The 25,230-nt window shown below is 40.5% G+C and overlaps 1 protein-coding gene across 1 annotated transcript in view; it reads left to right on the plus strand.

Moving 5' to 3' along the window:
* Positions 1-25,230, plus strand: part of LOC137591428 (FERM and PDZ domain-containing protein 4-like) — a 45,847-nt gene that overhangs the window by 8,203 nt on the left and 12,414 nt on the right. Inside the window, exons 2-8 of the mRNA XM_068309408.1 lie at positions 19,236-19,358; positions 21,600-21,751; positions 22,625-22,727; positions 23,158-23,203; positions 23,471-23,575; positions 23,811-23,918; positions 25,094-25,225. Coding sequence (XP_068165509.1) covers positions 19,236-19,358; positions 21,600-21,751; positions 22,625-22,727; positions 23,158-23,203; positions 23,471-23,575; positions 23,811-23,918; positions 25,094-25,225 — 769 coding nt within the window. The remainder of the gene's footprint in view (positions 1-19,235; positions 19,359-21,599; positions 21,752-22,624; positions 22,728-23,157; positions 23,204-23,470; positions 23,576-23,810; positions 23,919-25,093; positions 25,226-25,230) is intronic.

A 25,230-nucleotide genomic window follows, 5' to 3' on the forward strand; every position in this document is an offset into this window, starting at 1 on the left:
GAACACAAGGTAAAACAGTCCTGAATGCCAATGTGCTGCGTAACAGTGCATCAAACACACTTTCCGGTTCTGCTATCCCTGATGCAACAGCACAGTCCCTCACTTGAAGTGTGACCTTGGGCTATATTGTTATTCATTAGTAGACAAGAGGCGAGCTGGCTGCTTATCTCTATGGGGCACCAACCAGCAATGGGGATGCTAGTGGCGTTCCTGTCCCGTCTTGTTGGGTCTGAAATAAGAATCGCTGCTTTAAGTCAGCCGGGCGAGGAGATCACACGGCAGAATGGAAAGGTAAATGAGACGTCTTGCTGTCCCTTACATGGAGTACTTTTATTGGTCGGAATAGAAATCACTGATTTGCAAATTTACAGTCCTCTTTCAGAAATATCTGCAACAGCAAATAATCCATCATTCAAGCCTGATTAGTGTCATGAAAAGGTCCAAGTTAGAAAATGGCTCTGGAAGATAAAACAGCTGATATTAAAAAATATTTGACTTTTTTTTTTTCAGTGCTTTTTTGTCAGTTTATCTGTTTACTCGCTTTAGCATTAGCTAATCAGCCATTACAGACCTACCAAATAAAGCACTGTTTTGAGCAAGAAGGAAGAATTTTTCTTTTTTTTGTTGCTCATATATTTTTGGCATGATTCAATTTTTAAAGTTGACACTGAGTCCCTCTGAGATGGAACTCTTCCGGGAAGCTTTGAATCTTGAATGGATGGGCACGTCATTGGAAGTGGAGCAAGTGAAGTCTGAAAGCAAATGAGTAAAAAAGTAAAAGTTCCCACTCAAAAAGTGAAGACTTACTGAATTAACCATACTTTTGCTGAACATTTATTATGGATTCTGCATCAGAGTTTGAGTTTAATGAACTGAATTGCTGTTCTTCCAACTTCTTAAGAAGACAGAATAATACATAAGAATATCAGAATCAGTGTCTGATTCCTGAGGATCACATAAGAGAAAGAAAATTCCCTCAATCTGAACCTAATACTTGACAGAATTGATCGGATGCGACACAGTTTTTATCTCCTTTTTGACACAACGGACTCAATGGAAAACGTCCTGAGTAATCAGCATGCTCTTTGCCTCGTCATGCATCACATCATGAAATGACTCACAATAATAAAATAGGGAATTTATAGGCCTTGGTAAAATGTCATTCACCATCAGCCCTTATGTGCTCCGATCCTCCAAGACTCCTGACTCCCTTTTATTATCTCCTCAATTTAGAAGCCCTTTTTCCAGAGTCAATTCATTCAACCTCTTAAACCTACCACTCCTGGGCATTCACCAGAGCCTAGAGACTTTCATCCCAGGTGTCTTAAAGTGTTTTTAATGTATAGTTCAATGATGTTTTGAAAGCTAGCGTCACCTTGCCGTTTAGTCTCCCATCAAGACGGAAAAAGTCTTCCTCAGGCTGCTGTCAAAGGTGACAAGATACTTGCCACCAAGGCTAATGACTCTAATTTGGGAAAGTCCTCTGGCTCGCACAATCGTCAGTCATCATCAGTCTCTTTCAGGTCTTCATGTATCAGCTTCATGCTTCTCTCCTTGAGTTGAAGATGTCCATATGGAGATCATCGGTTGAGCACAAACAGGATTTATTTGATTATAAATCACTTTCATTTACAGATAATTGATCAGAAAAAACCACTATCCAAACACTCCAGTCATGAACACTATTAGAGAGCTCAAAATAGCTCCCGTCTGTAATCGGTTCTGACAGGAAATGGAATACTTTATCAGATGAAAGGGTCCTCCTTCATTTGTATCTTTCTCATCCTGCAGTTGGATGAGAATGAGGTTCTATGAAATCATCAGGAAGTAAAAAGGCCTTTTACATCCCGCCACCCGCAAAATGCATTAGTTGTGTGAGCACACCGGTGCTTTTGTGTGCACCCAAAGGAGGGTTGGGGGTCATTGCATCAAAGCTGCATGATGTAAAAGCCGCTGCTCTCTGACATTAACGCTTTGGGACCCGAGCCTTTCATGTGCAGACACTGAACATGCAGTGGATTACTATGGGGACATGGATCCCTATTATGGTAGTAATAATGGTATTCTTTTAGAGCTGCGATTGCTAATTTGATAAAAAATAGCTTTCATTCATCAAAATGAAAATTAGTTTTCACCTATTTCAACAATCAGGAATCATTTAGTCAGGATGTCAAACATTTATAGGGATACAGCTTCCTAAATTGCACGTGTCCGCTGCTTTTCTTTGTCATTTATGATAAATTAAGAGACCATCTGTTAGCTGAACGAATGAGGCCGTTACAAAGACTTTATTTTGGGCTCCGGGAAACTGTGATGAACAATTTTTGTTTTGCAATGTTTTGACATTTTATAAACTAAATATTCAAGGCATTAAATATGAAAATATTTGGCAGAATAATTTATTGAGAAGCAAAGTCACGATTCAACGGATTCGTGCTTCCATTTAATCACATTTTATGTCTCAGTGGATGTTGAGTTTCAAATCTGCTACCTAAAAGCTCAAATTTAAGATGTCTATATCTGAACTGAACCAAACAATGTCCAAACCAAGATTGTCTTGGTGAAATCAGAATCAGTTGTTTTTCACTCCAAAGAAGGCTTTGAAGGACCTACATTTTGAAACCTTAATGAAATGTTAATCCCTGGATTGGAATATTTCTCCTTTTCCTTAAAGAAAGTCCAAACTTCTCCCCCTGAATGAACCTGAATAAAGAAGCCTTTGTGGTCCACAGGCTGGCATACTAAAACCAAACGGCTTTACAATAAAACAACTTGAGAGACGGGGTCTTGCTCCCATCAGCATCCCGTTCTGCAGAGTCAGCATTCCTTTGCCCACCCCACCCCCCACCATTCTACATTTCTCTCAGTTGCTGTCTCTTCACAACCAAAGTTATTTTCCTCTAATCTCTGTCCCTCCTCCGTCTTTCATCTTTATCTCCCCCCTGGCTCCTACCTCCACATCCTCCCCTTCCATCCTCCCTTTTCGTCAACGGATGGACTCCGATGAACGGAGGGCAAAGCTGGTGCCAAAGAGCATCAGTCATCCGTTCGCTTTGTCCTCCGCCCCTCCTTCCCTCGCAAACCCATCCCTCCGTCCGTTCCCTCTCCCTCATCCCCTCCTCCTCCTTTGCTCCCCCCCCCCCACCTCAGCTTGTCGCGGCCAGGATTGCTGCACTTCTTCATGCGGGGAGATGGAGAGGGCACACGGCGGGCTTATTACAGCGCAAGCAAGACAGGTGGAGAGCAGCGGGAAAGGATGAGAGATAGGAAGTGATGCGCTCTGTCATCACTTTGGAAACACAGGGAATTGGACTGTCTGCACAACCAATGGGACATTCAACAAGGAGGATTCTTGCTGTCGTTTGAGCTCGTTTTTTCAAACTGCAAGAATTTCCTCAATTTTGTGTTTAGTCGTCTTTTTTTTATTGTTTTCTTTTTAAATCCTTGATATGGATCCTGGTTGAAAGTGAATTTCCTGGGTTTTAAATGTGATGGGGACTTGGATGTGGATTAGAATGCTGATAGGCGCTGAGCAGAACTGAGCGCTCTGCAGCAGGACCACATGGACATGTTTGGTTTCTCCAAGATACCAAAGCTGTCCGGGTGAGTGTTTCTTCTTCTACTGCTCTTCTTTTCTGTGATAATAAATCTTTTTTAGTTACTTCTCATTCCAATTTCTTGACGAATTACACTTTATTCTGCTCCATGCAGGACATATTTGGATAAAATTGTCCAGACAATAGAAAAAAAAAATCTGTCATTGAAGGAAGACGTCTTTCAGTTGGAAACTTGCATTTTTTTCAGTCAAAAAGTTTTGTAACCTTTTCAAGGAATGCAATGAAAGTTTTTCTTTTGACAGACTTTTGGTAGCAAGGTTAGAGGATGTTTGAAGAAGGTCGATGTGTGTTGCAAAAAAAAACAAGAAAAAAGCTTGTTTGTGGCATCTATTGTGAGGAGCAGTTTGGGAACTGGTTGTGTTTTCATCTTCGCCAATTGAAGTTGAAGAAGGTTATGTGATCACCCATATTTTTGGTGTTGTCTACATCTATCTCAAGAAAACATAAGTGGATTTTGATGAAATTTTGAGGTTCCTCTTAAAAAGAAGAGTGGATTTAGCTTTGAGGTGATGCGAGATATCACTGTGGGAAGCGCTGTCGACGCACAGCAAGGCGGTTCTGGGTTGGAGTCCCATTCTGTGCGGAGTTAGCGTGTTCTCCCCGTGTCTGCGTGGGTTCTCTCTAGGTTCTCTGGCTTCCTCCCACAACCAAAAACATGTGCTTTTGGTAATTGGTCCCAAATTGGCCGTAGATGTGAGTATGTACCGTGCCTTACACTCCCAGTCAGCTGGGATAGGCTCCAGCGACCCGCAATGGCTGATGAAACGGCTTGAAGATGGACGAATGAATGAATGGTTTGAACTGAACCTGCCTCAAGCTGCGTACAAGGAAGACTTAAGATAGAAGAGTTACATGGAATAGGAAGAGCTCAGCACACAACAATCCCTCTCACACACGGACATACACCATGTGGACACACATGTATGGAGACACATGATCCTTGACTCATGTGAAGTCATGTCATTAAACCCACTAAACATGGCTCATGACAAATCTTTTAAACCCACACATGAACACACTCAGGGGTTACCATCTGGACTTCTACTCTTTCAAGAGACGAATCTTAGTCTCCATGGCGATTCAAAGTTGTTTCAGGATATTTCTACTGAATCTATCCGATTAAGATTTTTAACATGTTTTGTGGGTTTTTAAAAAAAAAAAATGTCCGTAAAATAATCACATGATTTGATTGCATGTCTGTATTTGGCCCAGTCACATCACCTGTAGTTTTTTTTAATTTAATGTTATATATCAATAGTTAATCACATAAAACTTGAGTTGTGTTTATTAGACAGCACACATCTTTTGACACACGTATCTAGCTCACCATATCCACCTTGGAGTTCAGTGCAGAACAGTTCAGTCAGCAAGATCTCGCGATATTGGGTAAATTATGGATCCATCCCTTGAGAGTTTGAACCACAATTGAACAATTTTTTGCTTGTACCATCCTTCCACTAACTTTGGTGGAAAACTCCCTCCATTTTTTTCACAATCCTGCTGACAACCAAACCAATGGACACAAGCGATGAGACTGCTGTTTTTTTCTCATCAAAACAACAGACTGATTCATCATGCATAGAAGGTAGTTGTCTGAATCTAAATGACACAAGTTCATGCCTTAAATGAATCAAACCAAGCTATCGTCATGCTGTCGGGATATTGGATCCAAGAGCGTTCCTGCAGAGTTCTAGACGGGACAGCATTTTATTTAAATTCAAGAAGTCATCTGTTAACCCTAAGACATCACTCTAATCCTATGTTTCATCTAAATTTGTTCAAGGATACAAAACCTTTTAAATCATACCTCTGTTGCGTTACTCCAAAGAGAAGAACCCGACACACTACTTATTGCTTCTCACCCAGAATCTTGTAGAACTGGCCGTGTAAATCATCAGTGATAAACCCTTCAAAATCAGTTGCCAAGATTTTATTACCAAGCAACTCATAAAACTGAGAACATTTTCCACGTTTATGCAGATTAATAAGTCACACGGCACCGAAGGAGGCAGCTAAGGTGTGCATATGTTTCACACCATAGGATATTTATCTTTATTTGAAGTGAAATGTCAGCGTGAGATTTCCGAGAGTGCACTTGCCCTTTCCTCTATCTGCCGTTTCATTTTGCTCAACCATTCATAATATTTACCACACCCACTTTTAACACATTTGGCTCCATCTGCTGACAGACTGTAAAATTGTGAAAATTAATAAAGACCTAACAATAAAAAGCACCAGGAGAGTGTTTACCTGCCTGGTAATTTAGCTTCACTTTGCTTGCACCCAGATGGCCGTTGCGTATCCATCAGCCGCGGTAAAATCCACCCTTCTGTTTGCAGATGCCTTACAAGCCAAAATTTTCTTCATAAACTTTAATGAGAAGTTGTAGATCATTTATAACATTTTAATGCTTGTAATAAATCATTGATTGTGATGGGAATAAGGGAAATGAGACAGCTGCAAGCAGGTGACAGAGATTTTGTGTCATCTCTTGTTTGTGTTTGTTGTTTTCATTCTCATGCAAACAAGGGTTTTACCAGAGCACATCTGGCTTCATTTTGGGAACATGTACCCAATCTCTCTTATCTAGTTCAATCGATGAATCCTCAAGACAGGATCCGTATCAGCATTTGGACTATGGGGAAGTCTTGGCTGCAATGTGTCAGCGTTTTGGCAACTCAATTAGCCAGCAGGGCTTGTTTGTTTTCTGAATATCAGATTACAATAAATCTTGCCAAATTACCTTCTGCTTTATGCCAATGCATGCTGCTACTTCAGAGAGTAACATTTCATTTCAGAGACATCCATCTGCTGAGTTGTGGCATTCTTACACGTGATTGTTCGTTCATAGAGTCACCTGGGACCATTTCTAATTATTTCATACATTACAATGAAATAAATGATATTTTAAAGAGGGGGAAAAAAATCTTTCAGTTCAACAAAAATTTCAATTTAGTCATTGATTTCAGGGAAAAGTCTTAATCCACCAAAGATAATTGAAAGAGATGAGCAATAAAACATTTGATTACAAACGTTAAATGACCCCAGCGTACAAGAGAAACCTTGGAAGTTCCTAAATTATTTTTTTTTTAAAAGCACAATTTAAACCTATTTCAGTACAGAAAATTTCACCACAGTCCCTGAGCTACATGTTAATTCCAATACAGACATAATTCCTTGGACTAGAATGCATAATTTTCATACTTTCCCACCTTGCCTCTCCTTTCTGTGGCTCAAGAAAGCGCTTAAATTCATGTCATTACTATTGACAGAACTTTTACTTTCCCGTTGTGCTTGTCCATTAGTCACTGTCGGCCTGTAACCCCTTAAAGTTGAATGATTTTCTTGATTTGAGTCTGGATAATCCTCCTAAGGGATTTGGTCGACAATCGCTGCAGGAGGGGCTGGCAGGACGAACTCACTCCTCGGCTGTTTAATTCACTATATGAAATCGCATCACACACATATTCCCTCCTCTCATACCTGGCTATCTCCTCTATAAGGGAGCACATGTATCCACTTATTCATTTCTATCCCTGCCTGTGATCTAAACCACATTCAGTCTGCTTTAGAGATAGAATCTATTTTAATCTATTTTAACCTAAATTGGCAAACTGGAAGTTGATTTTTCTTTCAGATTGTGTCAGGATGCTGCAATAAATTTAGGTTGTATTTGATTTTAAATGTTCCATGCTAAAAAGTTTCTTTCATTTTCAGTTCAAAACTGAAGCAGAAACTTTAATTTCAACCCAGCAGAATAACACAACTGTTCAGTGCTTATTTGATGAGATATTCCAGCTCCAAAATGGGATGCTTTAATCACTCCTGCATTCTCTCCTGCCAGATTTCATTTCCTAGCGAACACTAATATTCTGTTATGTTGTGATTACTGCATTTCACTCCTATAATTCCAGTAATCTCTGGTGCCAAATAATACTGAAAGAAAGGATGGATTCACTTTGTGCTTCCTCTCTCTTTTGACGAGAGACCAAATTTGACAAATTATGCAAATTAAAGAAAACTCATTCTGTTTCTTTTCCCATTCACCTCCAAATTTCCTTCCCTCGTCTCTGCTTCACGCAAGCAAAATAACTTTTGGAACATACATCATCTCCCAGTTATGCTTCAATTCTCCAACAACAGTGGGCACAAATTCAGACATGCAATGCAAGCTGATTAGTGCTGCAAAAGAAATGTGCTTATTGGATTTTTTTTTTTTTTCCCCCACCATAAAATTGCATCCCATAATCTGTGAATCCATGGTGTGTTTCCTTGTTCGCTGTTTTATGTCTCATTCATTCTGCATGTACGCTTCATGAGGAAGCAGCACTGTTTCATGCATTATTTAATGACACATAGGTGCACAGGCGTTTGCTGTCTTGTAACCAAACTGTGGGGAATTTTGATGTGAAGCTCTTCTTTATGCTGAGGCAATCTACTTTTTTCCCTAATGCCCATCACAGCGAAGCTTGTAATGGTGTTTGGCCTGAGGTTGAACCCTAAAACAATCCCTAAGAACAAAGGCACTAAAAAAACCAACCAAGTGTCCCGAGATAATTCAAGTGGCTAATCTTCTTTCTGAAGTTTTAGCTTAATTTGAACGATACAGTAGACACTACGTTGAGCTACTAGCTGACTGATTGAATACTTTGCAGCTCATGCATTCTGAAGTTTTAGAATTTACACAGGAGGCATACGTTATGCTAACCAAATGAATCAAGGGGAAAAGAGTCGTGAAGTTCATTCAGGATGTATTTTGGTCTAACGGTAGTCCATGGTCTCCAGGAGGTTCCTCTATCTTAGAATCAATATTCTAACATAAATACACAACATGGCCACTGGTTAGCTTTATGCATTTTTACCTCCATTCAGAGCCAGACTAGTTCTTTGCTGCTGTACCCGGAAGGAAGCACGACATAGATGTGTCCCATCCTTTTCAAACTTGAATGACTATATATTTCCAGTACATTTCCAGTGCATGTGTCAACGCACTGTGCCTTTCTTCTGCTTTCCGCTGAATTTGTTCCCTTTTCAGATGAAAGCTCACGGATGGATGGTGTATGCCATGGTGTAAAATGAAAAAAAAGAAGAAAAAAAACTACCAAGGGCGCATGAGCCATTCTGGAATCTGTGGTGCTTTTATATAACAAAGTAATATGACCTCCAAAATGATGCATTTTGTTAAGTGATTGCGAAAATTAAATCGTACAGAAATCTTAACGACCATGCCAACATCACGCGGGCCAAGAAGAGAGATCAGTGAGGATGTTCAGCAAAGTCGTACTGTACACACCTCTTAGCAAGTGCATGCTCAATAATTGATCGCTTCGGCGTGGTTTTTTTTTTTTTTTACTATATCCAGTGAGCAATTTTGTAGTTGCAGGACAGAAGTTAAAAATATCTTACATTCTCTCACACAATTTGTGACAAGCAAGGAGGGAGCTTTGCAGAACAAATGAACTGAGCGAGTCAGAAAGACCTGGGAATTGAGGGATGCTCGTTTGTCTTTATTGGACAATTTTTCAAGTGGTAAAGTTGTATTTATTGTGCTGAGGAGGTGGCTTCATATATTAGCTTCACCCGAAACTTTTTTGTCCAGCACATAGAGATAGATTAAAGTTTGAACAAAAAAAGATTGTGCAAAGATAACTGAGTGACATTGACTTCAGCCAGTTGTCTGTTTGCTGATGCATGTGTTTACTAAAGAGGGCAATGGAGTGATTAGTTCTGCTCCAGATAGTATAGCATAATACTTAAGTGCCACTGTGTACACTCCACACACACTATTTTTACTGTAAACCTGCATACAGTACACATTTGCACCACCATGCATGTTCAACTCAAGCCTTATCATGTATGGTTGAGTTCTAGAGTCCTGAACCCATTCCTCTGCTGATTGAGTGGAGCTTTTACTTCCCCTAACTGGCTTCAAATGAATCGACTAATTTGATTTGAAACAAACTGAGCAGCCGAACACGAGTTCATCCTTCCTGGTTGTCTGACCTCAACGGAGTAAAAGCCGGTCGAAGCTGCACATCTGCATTTTGTAATTTGCTAGTGTAACAAATTGGAAGAGAGGAAGCACCAGATCGTTAACCATTATACAAAGTTGTTATACGCTGGGATGCTGGGAGGAATCACTAAAACAGCAGATGTCAATTTGTACCCTAGGCTTTCCTAGACCCCCTGTTGGAGGTTCAGCTCATTCCATGTTCCTCAAGTCCCAGTGAAATTAAATTAAATCAGTTTGTTTGAACGGATGCACAGCGTTAACTTTCAGGCGGTTGTATCAGCTGTGAAGGTGAGTGCACCAAATATAGACCGAGCTTAAATGGCTGTCTAGCGCAGATAATATAATTTTTACAGCCAGAATAAAATGTTTATGTGCATTATAATTCATTTTGAGGCTGGTCTTATAATAATTTCCTCATGATTGTTGGGGTAGCCATTAATCATCAAATGCTAAGTGGGTCTAGAAGTAATGTCTGGTTTGTATAGAAGCAGCAAAACTCAGAAACCCATCACATACATCTTTTTTTTTTTAATGCACAGTGAAAATCAATTTCAAACACATTAGCCACATTATTTTTCATAGGAAAATTTAAAGCTGTTTGTATTTTCCCAGTAATTCTGACTGTCATTTCCTGGATCTGCGTCACAAAAGAGAGTCTCAGTGACCACAACCACTTAGGAGACAGGAAGTGTGTATCATTTTATACCATTGGTGCAGCTTGAAACAGATTATTTGTTTGATTTATTCCCATGACACTATTTTCCTTCTGTCTTTGTGCTGCAAAGGCATCCAGTTTCATTCCTACATCACGATTCCAGACGTGAGCATAAGTGTTTCTTATTCATCCTAATGATCACCGTCCTGCTGTATAATCTTATTTAGGGAGTGTTTAGTGATGCTTGTTCTGCAGAAAGCGGAACGCCGCCTCGGTGTTTGGAGCAGATGTTCCCATCTGCTGTAATCCTTTCAGACTGCACGTATTTTAACATTGACTGAATGGACCAGTTGCTCTATTTAGTGTATATTCACTCACCCCAGGGGTTGTTTTACACATACAAGTAGACATACATGCGTGCACTCCTTTAACCTTTACAATCGACTTCAACCAGATTGACACAGGAAGTCAATGCTCGGCCGTGATTGGATCACACTAGTACAGCCAGCCAAGCAGAAATGTACCACATAGGAACCTTCTGTGTTAAAGCACTGCTTGATATGGAGTGAATTTAAGGGTAAAAAAAACATTTTTACTTCAAATGCGCAAGTTCCAGGAGAAATTCTTTATTCGACCAGTCATCGGATGTCTTTTGAAAGCAGCATTCAAAACTTGTATTGTTGCCCTTTGTATTTTCTGTCCCTTGGTTCCACCGGGGTTCAAATGACATTTACAAAGAATCAATTGGGTGTTGTGCTATGGACTGTGTTGCCCCACAGAGATGCACTGCTGTGCTGCAAAGGTTGGTAAGCAACACTGTGAAGTGTCGTAGGTCTGCTGCCAATGGAGATACAGCACAAATCAAACTGATACTTTAGTTCACCTCATACCTCCTTTCAAACAGAATGATCATTTCTTATCAACAAATGTTATTGCCAATGTTGTAGATGAATGTTTTGAATTAATTTAAGGTGTTTTTAACAGAAGTTCATACATGCAATGTATCAAAGTCCCAAGGACTAACTTGTGGTTGTGAAATCAGCCACAGCAAAACGCCTAAAAGCTTCACGATGAAGCAATACGTCTAGCTGAATGGGCCTGACTCCTATTACATTGTGATGGTCGGGATCCTTATCGATCTATTTCAGCATCACGGCCGTTCCTGTCAGTCATTCAGAGGCTCGACTTACTCAAGGACAACACAAAACTCTCCAAAACATTCTTATACACTAATTTGTATTTGACTATAATGCATCACTTTCCTATCAATATATTATTTTATAATTAATAGATTTGGGTTACTGGCAAATCTGTCCTTACATGTAAGCATACGCACTTATTTTTTATTTTTTTGTCGTTTTCATTTATCTGCTAGATGCAAATTTTACTCTCCCTCTGCAGAGAAACATTCATTCATAAGTGACTTGTGACCTCTGGACACATTACTTGAGGACAGTCATTGAGTGGAAATGGAGATGTGTGTGTGATTTGGCAACGATCTAATGTCTGGCAAGCAGCCTGGGCACTGTGCCCCCTTTTTTGTGTGTGTGTGTGGTATGCTAACAGTAGCAGTGTGTGACAAAGGGAACGGAATAAATGGAACTGATGCCCTTCGAAGTCATGTGTACAAAGCGTGTCCTCATATACTATATATTCCGGGGGGGACCTTGATGGGAGCTTCGTTCCAAGGTGTCGGTAACAAGGATGCAGAGCAGGGAGGTTTAACCCGATTGGACAGCTGTGATAGATGGAGCTGAGTATGTTTTTATTGACGTGTCTTGCTGCTTACGTGTTGCTGTGTGTGTCTGCCTGAACTTCACAGTCCCGCGTGACGCAAAGGGAGTCATCGCTGGTGCTGAGATCAGCTGACTGAGACCACCAACGGAAGAGCTCCCCCCACTGTTACGTCCGTCTTTTCATTGATTGCATCATTACACACTGTTGGCATGTTTCCATTATCACACGCTGCTGGCGTGATTCCACATCCTCAACACTGGTGTCGGTGTTTATAAGGAGATGAGTCTTATTTCTAGGGGACATAAGGATATAAATCCCAGTCATCAGCTCAAGTGGCGTTCTGTCGTTATTATGGTCTCAGATTGGTTCATAGGCAGTGTTTATAGGCTTTGTATGGTCTATCATGGCAGATGCAACATTTAGCCGCGAGCATGAAAGAGCGGGATGGTAATGATTGCGTACACTGGGTTATGGCTTTAAGGGATTGATGGGATCAGATGTGAGACTTGGGGCAACAAGCAAATAAATGACGGGTTTGAACAACTTTGCTTTGAAATTGACTTAACATCAGCATTTTTTAGCTTCCCGACTCAGACTAATGATGTATGGAGTGTGTAGATTAGCTCTCCAGGCCTCTGAATGGTTGCAGGAAACATTTTTTATGTTTGTTTGTTTGTTTGTTTGTTCAAGCAGCAGTTAAAAGTGGGGAGAATTATTTTCCGTCCTTAAAAATAGTTTTGGAAAGTGATACTTGAATTACAACATAATGGGGGAAAGCGTGGAGTGGATTGATCCAGCTTTTCAGGTTGTGTAAAGTCAATTTACGTGAATGCCAACTCTTGCTTGAGACCCCAGACGCGTATCCACAGGGCGGTTCAGACCTCATAGGGTGAATTGATGAGCTAGTTGAGTAAGGGTCCTCTGGGACTGAAGGAAAGCCCACCACTGAAACACTCAACCAGGGCAGTTTGAGTCCTAACATTGACTTGAAGATCAAGAATTGTCAAAATATTGTAATATTCTAATTCGATGGATCCTTTAAGACTTTAGTTTTAGTGTCTGACCTGTTCTTTCTTCTGCGTGGAGTCAGTTTGCACACTAAGTATTCCCAAAACCTCTCCTGCAAATCAACATGTTTGTGCAACTCATTTTTTCCTGCATTATGCTCATTTAGAAAACATCCTCACTCTGCTAGATGTTTTGAGAGCGGAACACAAAACGGAGCCTCTAGTGAAGACGTTACAGAAAAAAAGGAACGCATGCGAGAGCATGCTTGAGAGCCGAGGCCTGTTTCCGTCAGATTGTAAAGCTATAAAAAGTGAGCACTTCCACAGCAACTTTAATATCCTGCGCCGATGTTTCATTTATGAAGAGCGCAAAGTCATGAAGAAAGGCTGAATTATAAAGAGGATGTGGTGAGTGGAGGGTCAGGTGCTGGTTAGTGTTGTCTTGCTCGGAGCCTACAGGCTGGTAAGTTGGAACATTTATGAAAACTGAGAACAAGATCTAACAGTTTAGGACAAAATGATGTCAGATTGTATAATTATTTGTCAGTAACAACAGCATTCAGAATGAAATTGTGTCATGTGCATGCATGAAAGTCCATGTCATGTTTCATCTATGAATGAATGAAATCATGGAGAGAGAAGAACGTCGGTCGATGGCTGGCGTTAGAACGGGTTAAACTGCAGCACTAATGAAGACTACAAGGAAGAAGCTCCATTAAAAGGCAATTAGTAAACTTCTAGTGACGGATCTGTGCCAGATTCGATGATTCTTTACCACTGACAGTAACACTAATCCAGTTAATTCAGATTTAGGTGCGTGAGCTGTGTAATAGCTATAAAAGAGTCACATTATGTGCTGTGAAGATTTAATGAATCATGTGATATAACTGCAACTAATGATTATTATAATTGTATTGATTTATTGTTCAACATTTATACATATAAATCATTTATTTAGGCAACACATGGCTTCGCATTCCACACATTCAAGGTCCTTATGTTCTATTTACGTATGAAAATGAATTTGTCGACAAGTTTTGATGGTAGGAGGAGGTTAGGGCAGAGGTAATAATGCACTTACATGGGTTCGTAACCAGGAAGAAAGTTTTTTTTTGTGTGTGTTTTTTTTTCACTTCACCTTGTTCTTCATTGACAATACTTACACCCAACACACTGACCCGTAACCACTTCCAGTTGTACCGCTGTTTCCTCCACTTCTTCTGTATCTGCACACTCTCTAAAAATTGATGTGAATGAGTCTGAAAAGACTTTTTTTTTTTATGTTAAGCATTAATGGAATCCTCCAGCTGAGTTTAAGATGAGACAATCTTAAAATATGCAGCTCAAGGTTTCTAAAACATACGTGCTCTGCGGTGCAAAAATCATTGAAAGTTTTGCACTTCTTATTTCAATCCCTCGGAGCTTGAATGCTATTGATTAAAGATTTTCCTCGAGCACTTGGGTTATTTTGTCATTCGGCAAAGGGAAACATTTTCTTATTTAGTGCAGACTCAGCTGACATGTTAAAATGGATAAACTGAGAGGGGAGTGACCCGCACCCTGCATCACATTTTCTATGTATTTTTCCGCATTGCTTTTACCTACCACTTAACTTAGACGTCGTTGTATGCTGAGAGGGACCCTCAGCTCCATCACATGGAGGACACTCAGTGGCTGAGCTTTCAAACGACCATTACACAGGCATCCATAGCATTGTGGTTTGGATTAAATTACCCTAGTTGTTCTGCAGAGTGTAAAGTAGTAAGAATTGGCATGGGGGGGCAGTAGGTTTCATGTTAAAGGCTGTAGTAAGCATTGTTATAATGTGGGCTAAAGCTTCCTGGGAGAGCCCTTCACCTTTTGTTCGAATTCAGTCAGTCTGGGTAAATATCTGTAGGGGTTGTGCAAGATGTAATGCACCATTCTGAACATGTATATATGTGTAGTACCTTCAAACAAGAAAGTAAGGTCAAGCAAAATTATTTGTGCCCCTAGCCAATAATAAGTATCCATTTCATTTGCACAAAGTCTACTTTTAATAGCCTCAGTTCTGAGGAGGGAATTTGGAGCAACTAGATGATACAATTTATATTAGAAATCAAATTCTCAATTCAAAATACAAGTCGATGAAGGTCGACACAGGACAATGATTCGCCTCCCTCCGAGGTGCTCTTCTGGTTTTGTTTTGAGGAGGCGATAAGACAAAGATCTCCAAATGATAGAGTTCAGTGAACCACTCTAGATGTTATATTACCAGACAGATCAGGTCAAACAAGAGGTCTCAAAGGGTAAGAAAGCCAGGTAAAATGGTATAAAATGTGAAAGTACTGTTAATGTGAAGATTCCAGGGTTTTAAATCCACATCCTAACAGCTCAATGGCATTTCTACTTCCGTGTAAGCTAATCCAGATGCTATCATATTTTATATATTTATACCAATGTTGGGACTTGTAGAATTGAGTATAAACATATTTCCAGTGGCTTGTTGTGTTGCATAATATGAGAAGCCACAGTTCTGTCTACTGATCAAATATAATAAAACATCAGAAAACGAGGGATTAAACTCTACTGGGAGCGAGTGTGTAGTGCTATAGATGTTTCCTTGAATGAACCCTGCTGTGGATTACTTAACGGGACGGTAACAATCCGAATCAAATCGGCATTATATCAAAAATGAAACATTTTGTTGAGATGCATCCAGAGTTCAGTGTGTATTCTTGCTGACCGGAACATGTGGTCGCTGAGCAAGGGAGGCCCGTGCCAGCTGGCTGGCTGCTTTCTGTGATAAGGAAGGCTGACATATGATGCAGCAGAAAACCAGCCTGACCAACTCCAGTAACCGACATCTCTGCTTAAGCGAGGATGAAGATTTATTGGTGATTGGAGGAACTATACGTTGGAGTGGAAAATTGGAATGATTTTACTGTCTTAAACTCTCTCACACAGCGACTGGACTGATGCAGGAGGTTGCGTTTGGTTCTGCAGTGCATCACCGTGATTCAGTCTTTGTTGCCCGTGTTTTAAATAACCAAATGAAAAGAGATCAATATCTGTGTCAGCAGCCTGTGAAGCATTTACTATGACAAATCAATTAGACATGGGACGGTTAAATGGGGGGTGGAGCATGAATCAGGATTCTAATTTATTCAAAAATCCTATGTGGTTAGGAATGTCTCTACATATGTCAAAAGGTTACGCTTGAACTGCTATGCTAACCTGGATGTTCAAAATGGATTTAGATCATAAAAACTCTATCCTTCTACATTTAGCGCCAACATCAGGTCAACTTTTTTTATTACCAATCCTTGCAAAGCTTTTATCATTCCTACCAGTCTTGGTTGGTCTCTGTGTTTTCTGCCATTAACAAAGTCTAGCATACTAACACATTAAGTTAAGATCAAGAAGATGGTACCAGTTAACATTAACAGAATTACAGTAGTATTCTAATGTTCCTCCAAAACTAATTTTACATTGTATAAATATGTTCTCACATATCTCACTGTTTTGACAAGGCTAAAATTTTTGCCTATATATAAAAAAAAGAAAATAACTTGTGCGAAAGAAATACAACAACTGGATATCATCAAATAAAATGAAAGATAGCGTTTTTCATCAAATCCTCTACCTTCCTCCGAAGGAAGGTTTAAAACTATCAACATGTTTTTGAGATTAAAAAAAAAAAGACAAGTTGATTTGGTTTCTGCTACGAAACTACGCTTTGGAGCAGCAGTGTGTGAAAAGCTGAGAGAAATCGATCCTTATTTTTGAAGATTTTTCAGCGAATGGAAGCCTGGGAAGAAAGCACACTGCCACTTGGATTCCTATGAGGTTTAAGAGAAATGCATTAAAAAAGAGTAACATGAGGAAAAGGTCCTTGTGTCAACGCAACAAGTTTGTGCAGATCCACAAAAACTTTGCTACACAGTTCTTCGAGGTGCCTACTTTCATGAAGTGAGGGTAGGGGTTATATACAGTAGTGATGGCACATTGTTCAGAAGTTTACATGAACACATCACAACACAGATATCCTTTCATCCCAGAGGGTTTTCACCCAGAGAAAGCAGACAAAGAATCCTGAGGTTCGAATATGGGAATTTTATTATCCTTTGAAAGGTTTGCCTACAAACATTCTGTGACTGCCACTGTTATGACGGGTGAACGCTCTTCCTGGGATTTTTTTTTTCTCACTCATACAAGGCCTACAAATCCATATATTATACCTCAAAATCTTAACAAAAGGCCTTGATACTGAAGCAAAAAAACTTCAAGTGTATGTCGGTGATAGATTCTTTTGGCTTTTCATCTGACACCACCACCAGTTTGATACTTTTTTTGTTTTTGCTTCGATGGTTCAAATTTGGTACCGTATTTAAAGACAAAATAAACAAGTTCTGGATGGGTATTTCAGACTTAATTTCATCATTCACACATTATTCAACTGGACTTCATCCCAGCAGATTTGAATTGGCCGTGGGGCCAGTTGGATGTGATCAGCGCCATTCAGGTGAAAGGGTCACTTTCCACTGTTGGCTTCCTCAGATGATGTGGCGTTTCTCTTCAAAAATCCTCTTACTCCACACACACACACACACACACACACACACACACACACACACACACACACACACACACACACACACACACGCACACAGTGTTTGTTCCCCTCTCTTACACACACATACATCCACTCATGCATACACACACATACATGCAGCGTGGATTTGTTTTCTCTGTGATGAGAGGGATTATGGGATAAAGGAGGCGAGGCCATGCCAGTGTAGTTCAGTTTGGACCAAAGCTGCTCTCAGCAGCAGCAGCAGCAGCACAATGACAAACACAGATGAATGTCCAGACGCATACTGGAGATGTGCTCAGCCTTTAACGCCACGGCTTCGGTGTATTTTCGGCTCAAGAGGCTCTCATTGGTATTCTGAAGGGGCGGTGGATCTATTTGTCCTTCGAATGACTGACGATCAACAGGAGCACAAACATCTCTTGGAATCTTTCGATTGCAACAGGATCGGCAGGAGTTTAACTCAAGAACCCCGGGAGTGTTGAGATGGATCTATCACTCCTAAGCAAGACATGAATGTCAGCTGTTTTTGCTGGTTTTAAAGTGCATGACAAGTGCTTTGCAGGATGACTGAGAGCGTCTGACACATTCGCCAGCAGCTTCACTCTTCTCCAGTGGAGCTTGTTACATCAATCGAAGGACAATTTTCTTTCTTTGGCAACACGGCAAGATATGACATGACTCACTGATGGATCGACGGCACAAAATGGGAATCGAACGGTTGGATTCTTATGGCGATGACGTCCTCATCTAGTATGTCTCCCGTTTTTAAGAATTTGCGTCAGCAAGTGAATTAATTGACCGGTCCTTGACCCTGAGAGATGAAAATGTTGTCTCTCTGATGTAAAACACACAAAATATATGTATACTGAATTGTGGCCCCATTCATCGCTCCGTTGTCACCTCAGCTATGCATCAGTTTGCTATTACAGAATTAGGGTCAAGACAATTAACTCCTCCTATGGTTTATGCCTGTGAGAGGAAGTGTCCTCAAAAATAAATAAATATGAAAAAGTGGAGTGGAGGTGCATTTCACTCCCTTGATTATCTAGCTGTGGATACGCCCTGGTGTGATTTGTAGCATGTTAGATGTTGAGGCTTGAATTTAGAGGATGAACTCTGTTATTCTATAAGCTATGCTCACATCTCCTCATTATGTCTCTCTCCCATTTCCATTTTCCTCAGTGATATTGTGTAATTCCTAATAACCAAGTCAGCTGTCAGATTGATGCTTACCCTCCCTTTTTTGCATAGAATTACGCAGAACAACCCCCGCATCCCTGCCCATGCCCTCACCCACCGATGGCCAATCTACAGATCTTAAGTGCCGCTATCTGACAGCGGATGATTGCGCCAAGCAGTGTTTTCTCACACTGAGACACGATGAGATAGGAACTCACACTAATTGTACTGAGAGGGATATATTCTGAGAAGGAAAGGGTTGATTAATTAATCTTTGATTCGTGTGTCAAAATGAAGAAACTCTTCAAGTAGGTTGATGCCGCAACTGTTGGCGCATTTGGTTCTCCGACATTAAATCACCTTGCTTGCATTGCCTGCCTATACAATCAATTCATATTTTTGGTAATTTGAGATGTTAAGAAGCTGATTTTTCCCATCTTTTATTTTTCAGCCATAAGAATAAAATGTCGGGCTGGCCGCCTCCTGGCCCGGGCTCTTGGACTGGACTACAGGGGCCTCCATACAGCTGGGACAGCATGAACAGCAGCAGAGACGGACGGGACTGCCTCACCAAGTAAGCGAAGCATGCAACCCAGTGTGTGCAGGATGTTTGGGGGATGTACACAAACACACCATTGAATTGAAGCAAGAGTGTAGTTGGACGTATTGTCTGAAAAGTGGATTAATAGTTAGATAGAAAACCCAAAAAGATCAGCGATGACAGGTCAAAGGCAGAGCGCAATTTGTCCCAGAGTGCATTGCTGTACATTCATTAAGGTTATTTCAGGCCCCCTGTGTGATAATTGCCACACGGCTCCATCCCTTCACCTGAAGGATGACTCTATGGAACAGACTGATCGCTGGCCTCCTGCCATCCACAACCGAGATGTCTTTCGTGCTTTGATACATACGTTTCATTAAGTGATCATTTAGGAAATGACAAGATAATGGACCTAAATTTACATTATGAATAAATGGATCCAATATTGTTCTAATTCTTTATTATTATGGATGGAAAAAAATGGGTTTCCTGGTAATATCATAGGACATTTGTTCAATTAATCACAAGACCTCCTTATATGCATACGTATATACTGCCAGCTCAGTTAGGTACTTGTTATGTAAGAACTAATGTATCATGTTCACACGGATGTATTTTACTATTGTAGGGCAGTAAATAGAATTTTTAAGAGGTTTGGTTATGAAATTATGCAAACTTCAAGCAAAACCTACTCATAAGACAGAAAACAGCTGAAGCATTTTCTTCTCACTTCTCCATCACGAGCATCTGCGCCAGAATTTGACCGATTAAGCTTCCACCTGACCTCCTGACATCCTAGGTCTGCCCTCCAGTTGGATTAAACTCCACGACTTGGACGAAACAAATGAGCCCACATCACATATTGGAACATGCTTCATTACAAACAGATTTAGCTTGAGATCTCTGCACCATATGCACAATACGGATCAATGTCACAATGAGAGAGTGAATCAGAAAGCACAAGAGTGAGGAGTCAAAGGTGATGTTCTCATCACCAGAGCCCACCTGTCCATGGAATTTTGCGCTATCTTGATGACGTTCAAATGCATCAACCACAGTTCTCCTTCCAAATTTCATACAGGAGATTAAAAAAAAATATATTTGTGACAATGTGAAGGTTGGAGCAGGCAAGCCAGGAGTTTTATATGCTGCGCTGTATGGATCGAAGAGGCAAACAACTGCCAAGGGAGCTTTTTAAGCTCCAAAACGTTGGAGGAGGGGTACAGACAAAGAGAGAATCCCTTACCCCTCACTGAAAGCCTGTATCACCTCTTAATTAACAAGCACTCAGCATTCTCATTGTCCTGGTTGAGTCAGACATCTGAGGTTCAGCTAGGAGGGTTTGATGCAATAAAGCACATTTCACTTTTAGTTATGCCCTCACCCTGAGTGACATGCAGTAGGGCAAACAGAAGGAGAATATGAAATTCGTCCAGTTTTAACCCACATTAAAGTTGCAGTAAATGTTGTCGACCTCTGCAATTCTCTAAGAGTTAGCATTATGTTTTGGTCCCTCAGCTTGAACCCAGACATCGCTCCACACACTTTGCATTGATAAACCATCTGAAATCAACATGAGATGCGGCAGAAAATTCAAAAAGGGGAATTGCTAAGGTAGAAAGTCATTCGCTATAGTGCATGCCGTGAACGGGAAAGCATGTTAGCGATGTACCGACTCGCAAAAACTACTACATACAGGAGTTACATATGTAGGGCATGTCTTTCCTGACGCAACTCTGCTTGTGTTACACTTGTGTTTTTATTCACAAAGCTAATTCTATTGCAGGAAAACACTATCAATTTCAAGACACAGTAACTGCAGCAAAGCAGGGATCAGATTTCTTCCTATATTTTTTTCTCTATAGAACACTTAGGCATATCAATATTTATGCAAATCCTTTATGATGAGTAAATGAGCAGTACAGTGTAATTTGGAGTAGTCTGGAGATTTCATATGGATCTAAGAAGTAAATTGGTTCTAAATCATTTTATAAAGGACCTGTGGTCTTCATAATAAGTCTCTTTTAGGCAAGAGATGTCAAGCTAATGACAGAACCTGTGCCAAGACTTTCATTTATTTGTCTCTTATCAGATATTTAACTAATTTATTTCAAGTTTAAAGTTATTTTTCAGAGCTAGAACCTATTTGTGCTGTAATGATTGGGTTTTAAATGTGTATAGCATCATATTTAAGAGTCTGGGTTGACCTCTGGTATTTTGTTTTCAATCTTAACTGAAGTTCTCTGAGTCACACTGTTCTCTTTCCTTTTACAGCCAAGTGTCCCAGAGCAGCTCCCTGGAGGAGGTTCACCAGGACGGGGCCCCCCCTGCCCCCCGCCTGGTGGAGATGACACGGGACCCGGTTCTGGGCTTTGGCTTTGTGGCGGGCAGTGAGAAACCCGTGGTCGTCCGCTCTGTAACGCCTGGTAGGTGTTCTGTTCTCCACCTCTTGTCGTGTCTGAAAATATGATTGTCAGAGTATATACACATAATCGTAGAGTCTATCTCCTGAAACTGAAAGGCATCAAGAAAATATCTAACTAAACGATTTTACACCATGTTCCACATGTCAAACATCTCTTTCCTGACTTTGTCTGGAGCTCTTGACTTGTCTTGAAGGAGTATTGGACAACCATTATGGCGCCTTTGGCGCAAGCTGGGAGGCTGATTGGGGTTCAGGTTCTTGCACAAGGATACTTGAAGCGACTCGTGATTGAACAACTGGCGACTGTACTTCCTGTGCGCCTCAAGAGGCGATGGAGTTTTATTTATTGTTGTATATCATCCATGCTGTGGAAGTCAAATCAGTGCAAAACAATTGTTTCACGATTCTTTAGAAAAAAACCAAAGCATACAATCAGCTTTTCCAAGTTCTGACTGCAAAAGTGAGAAATATCGATCCCATGTGACAAAAGAAAATGTTTTCTCCCTATCACATCATTTGTCAGATTGCCAAATTACTGCCAAAGCTCTGCTTACAGACTCCGATCAGCTGTCAGCTCTCAGCGACTGCATAGATGCACATAGTGATTAGGCATGGCAGTAATCAATGAGCACTGAATTCTGAGCAGACAACTGAACTGATGAATATTCTATTCAGAGCCCTTGGCAAAAGCAAAGGAAGCTACATATTTGTGAACGCTGCAAGTTCTCTCATGCACACACCTATTAGATGTGTCATCGGACATACGCGTTCCAACAGTTTACATCTTTTTAAAAGTTCCCTGTATACTGAAACACGTTTTACTGCCCACTAAGCTCTATCTCAGCTCGATTCTTTATGTATTTCATGTGTGCAGGTGGTCCGTCAGAAGGGAAGCTGCTGCCAGGCGATGAAATCATCATGATCAACGATGAACCCGTCAGTTCGGCTCCTCGAGAAAGAGTCATCGACCTCGTCAGGTGGACACCGACACCTCTGGATTGTATTAGTTTAGTTCAGCTTAAGGTGGTGGATCTTCTTCGACGAAGGTCGTCTGTCATGTGAAGGCCTCGTTTAATTCATTTCAAAAAAAGACACGTTAGCCCTCAAGACATCCAGCTCCACGCTCAGTCATTCTTTAAACGCGTCTGCGTCACGCCCAGCTAACGCAAGTCCGCTCATGATGTCATCACTGAAGGAAATATTCAAGAAGAGATGAGAGAAAATAACTGATACACAAATTTAACTGTTGCTTCAGTCACGTTTTGGTTCATAGAAAATACTCTAGTAAGAGATATTTGCCTTCCATCACAGCCAAGCTAATTTTGTTTGCCCGCTGTTATTGCTGGCTTGTGACAATATTGTTGACTGTGGGATTTATTTATTTATTTTTTTGTCTCCTCACTTCAGGAGCTGTAAGGAATCCATCATGTTGACTGTTGTCCAACCGTATCCTGTGAGTAGATCTGCTTTCATAAAACAATTTGGAGCTCAGTTCAATGAATCCATATGTCAAATGTGTTTGTGAAAACAGTACCAGAACAGAATTGTCTAGACATGTGTTACGTGAATATAAACGTCCAATTCTTATAAGCTCGATTAATCACCATACTGGTTACATCTTTTTTTACATGTTTGTTTATGCTTCTTCCGTTCTCTTCCTCCATCTGTCGTTCTTTGTCTCCCTCCCTTGTCTTCCTCATCGTGGACGTCTGCCTCTTAGTCGCCCAAATCGGCGTTCATCAGCGCGGCCAAAAAAGCCATGCTGAAGTCCAATCCGGTCAAAGTGCGCTTTGCAGAGGAGGTCATTATAAACGGCCAGGTTCCAGTCAGTTCTGCTACACACACACTCACACACACACACACACACACGCTTATGTATGACTTATATAAGCAATGCCAGATGGTTGCTACCTAAGCAGCGAATGCCAGATGTAACACAATCACAAAAATGTGTTATAAAATGACTTTTTTACGAATTTCTCTCATGTATTCAACCTCAGGTGTTCAGTTAAAGAGACCACAAATGAACGGAACAAAATAACCGCCTTCCTCTTCTGCAGAATCCGGTGAAGGACAATTCTCTTCTGTTCATGCCAAATGTCCTGAAGGTCTACCTGGAGAACGGGCAGACCAAGTCTTTTCGCTTCGACAGCAGCACCTCCATCAAGGTACGTGGCCCTGGGAGTCCGAACACTTCCATTACACTCATCAGAATTTATATTCCCTGCAGCACTCCTAATTAAAAAATAAGAAATTCATTTAGTTCAAATTAGGGTGTCTTTGAGCAAACACACAGACCATGAAATTCCCTTTTGGAATTCCATTTGTTTGAGCAGCTTATTTATTCAGTCGAGGTGGTGGACAACGCCTTTATATATATATATATATATATATATATATATATATATATATATATATATATATATATATATATTTTTTTTTTTTTTTTTTTTTTGGACGTGTAGAATCTTTATCAGTCTTGATCCAGTGAGTCATTACAGAGCTTCTGTAGTGTTATCTTAATAAGGCTTTTCGTCTGATGTTTATTAATAAAATGCTATTTTCAATTCTAACCCTTTGATCCAGGTGTTAATTGAGACCCACAGTCTTTATGGATCGGCTGAAAATACCCTGCATGAGAATTATTGGCCATTTTTATATTAGTATATGCAATTATGGCTTTGAGTTGTTCATGCATTTTCTTTAAAATTTAAAAGTTTAAAAGTTTACTCATCATTCTTAATGTTAAACTTATGAATTTGTCTATCTTAACTTATGCTACTAGGCTAGCCAGCTAAAGTAAACAGTTAAAGTGAAGGTTATCCACAAATGCCACTAATAGAAGCTGCCAAACTAGTTTTCTTGCCCATCATATTTGCAGAAATGTTCAATTTCTCATGTTAGGCTGAAATTGTTGTGCAGCCCCACTGATTATTATTTCAAAACAGTGTGTTCATACTGGGAGAAGTATGAATAGAATGTCTGTGAAAGATATATTGATTGTGTTGTCCCGCTTCTGGGAGGAAAATATAGAAGCATTGCGAAGTTGATCCAAAACGGCAGGAGCAGAACTCTGAGAACAGACAAAGTAAATATTCTCTTGGAAAGAAAAACATTGATTGTTTCCTTCCTTCTTGCAAAAAAAATAAAAAAGAAAAAATCCCTGTCTGAGTAATGCGTTTGGGCCTCGCTTCATGTCAGTGTAAATGTTCTTTAGTCGAAAGCGAGCAAAGTATGCGTCATAACTGTCAGGTGACGGTTTTTTTGACATGTGTGCGTGTGTGTGTGTGTGTGTGTGGGTGTGTGTGTGTGTGTGTGTGTGTGTGCGGTGTGTTCACTGCAGGACGTCATCTTGACCCTGCAAGAGAAGCTGTCCATCAAAGCCATCGAGCACTTTTCCCTCATGTTGGAGCAAAGGGCAGAGGGATCTGGGAGTAGGCTGCTCCTCCTGCATGAACAGGAGATGCTCTCTCAGGTAGG

Source organism: Antennarius striatus, chromosome 24 (assembly GCF_040054535.1).
Source record: "Antennarius striatus isolate MH-2024 chromosome 24, ASM4005453v1, whole genome shotgun sequence".
Classification (NCBI taxonomy): domain Eukaryota; kingdom Metazoa; phylum Chordata; class Actinopteri; order Lophiiformes; family Antennariidae; genus Antennarius; species Antennarius striatus.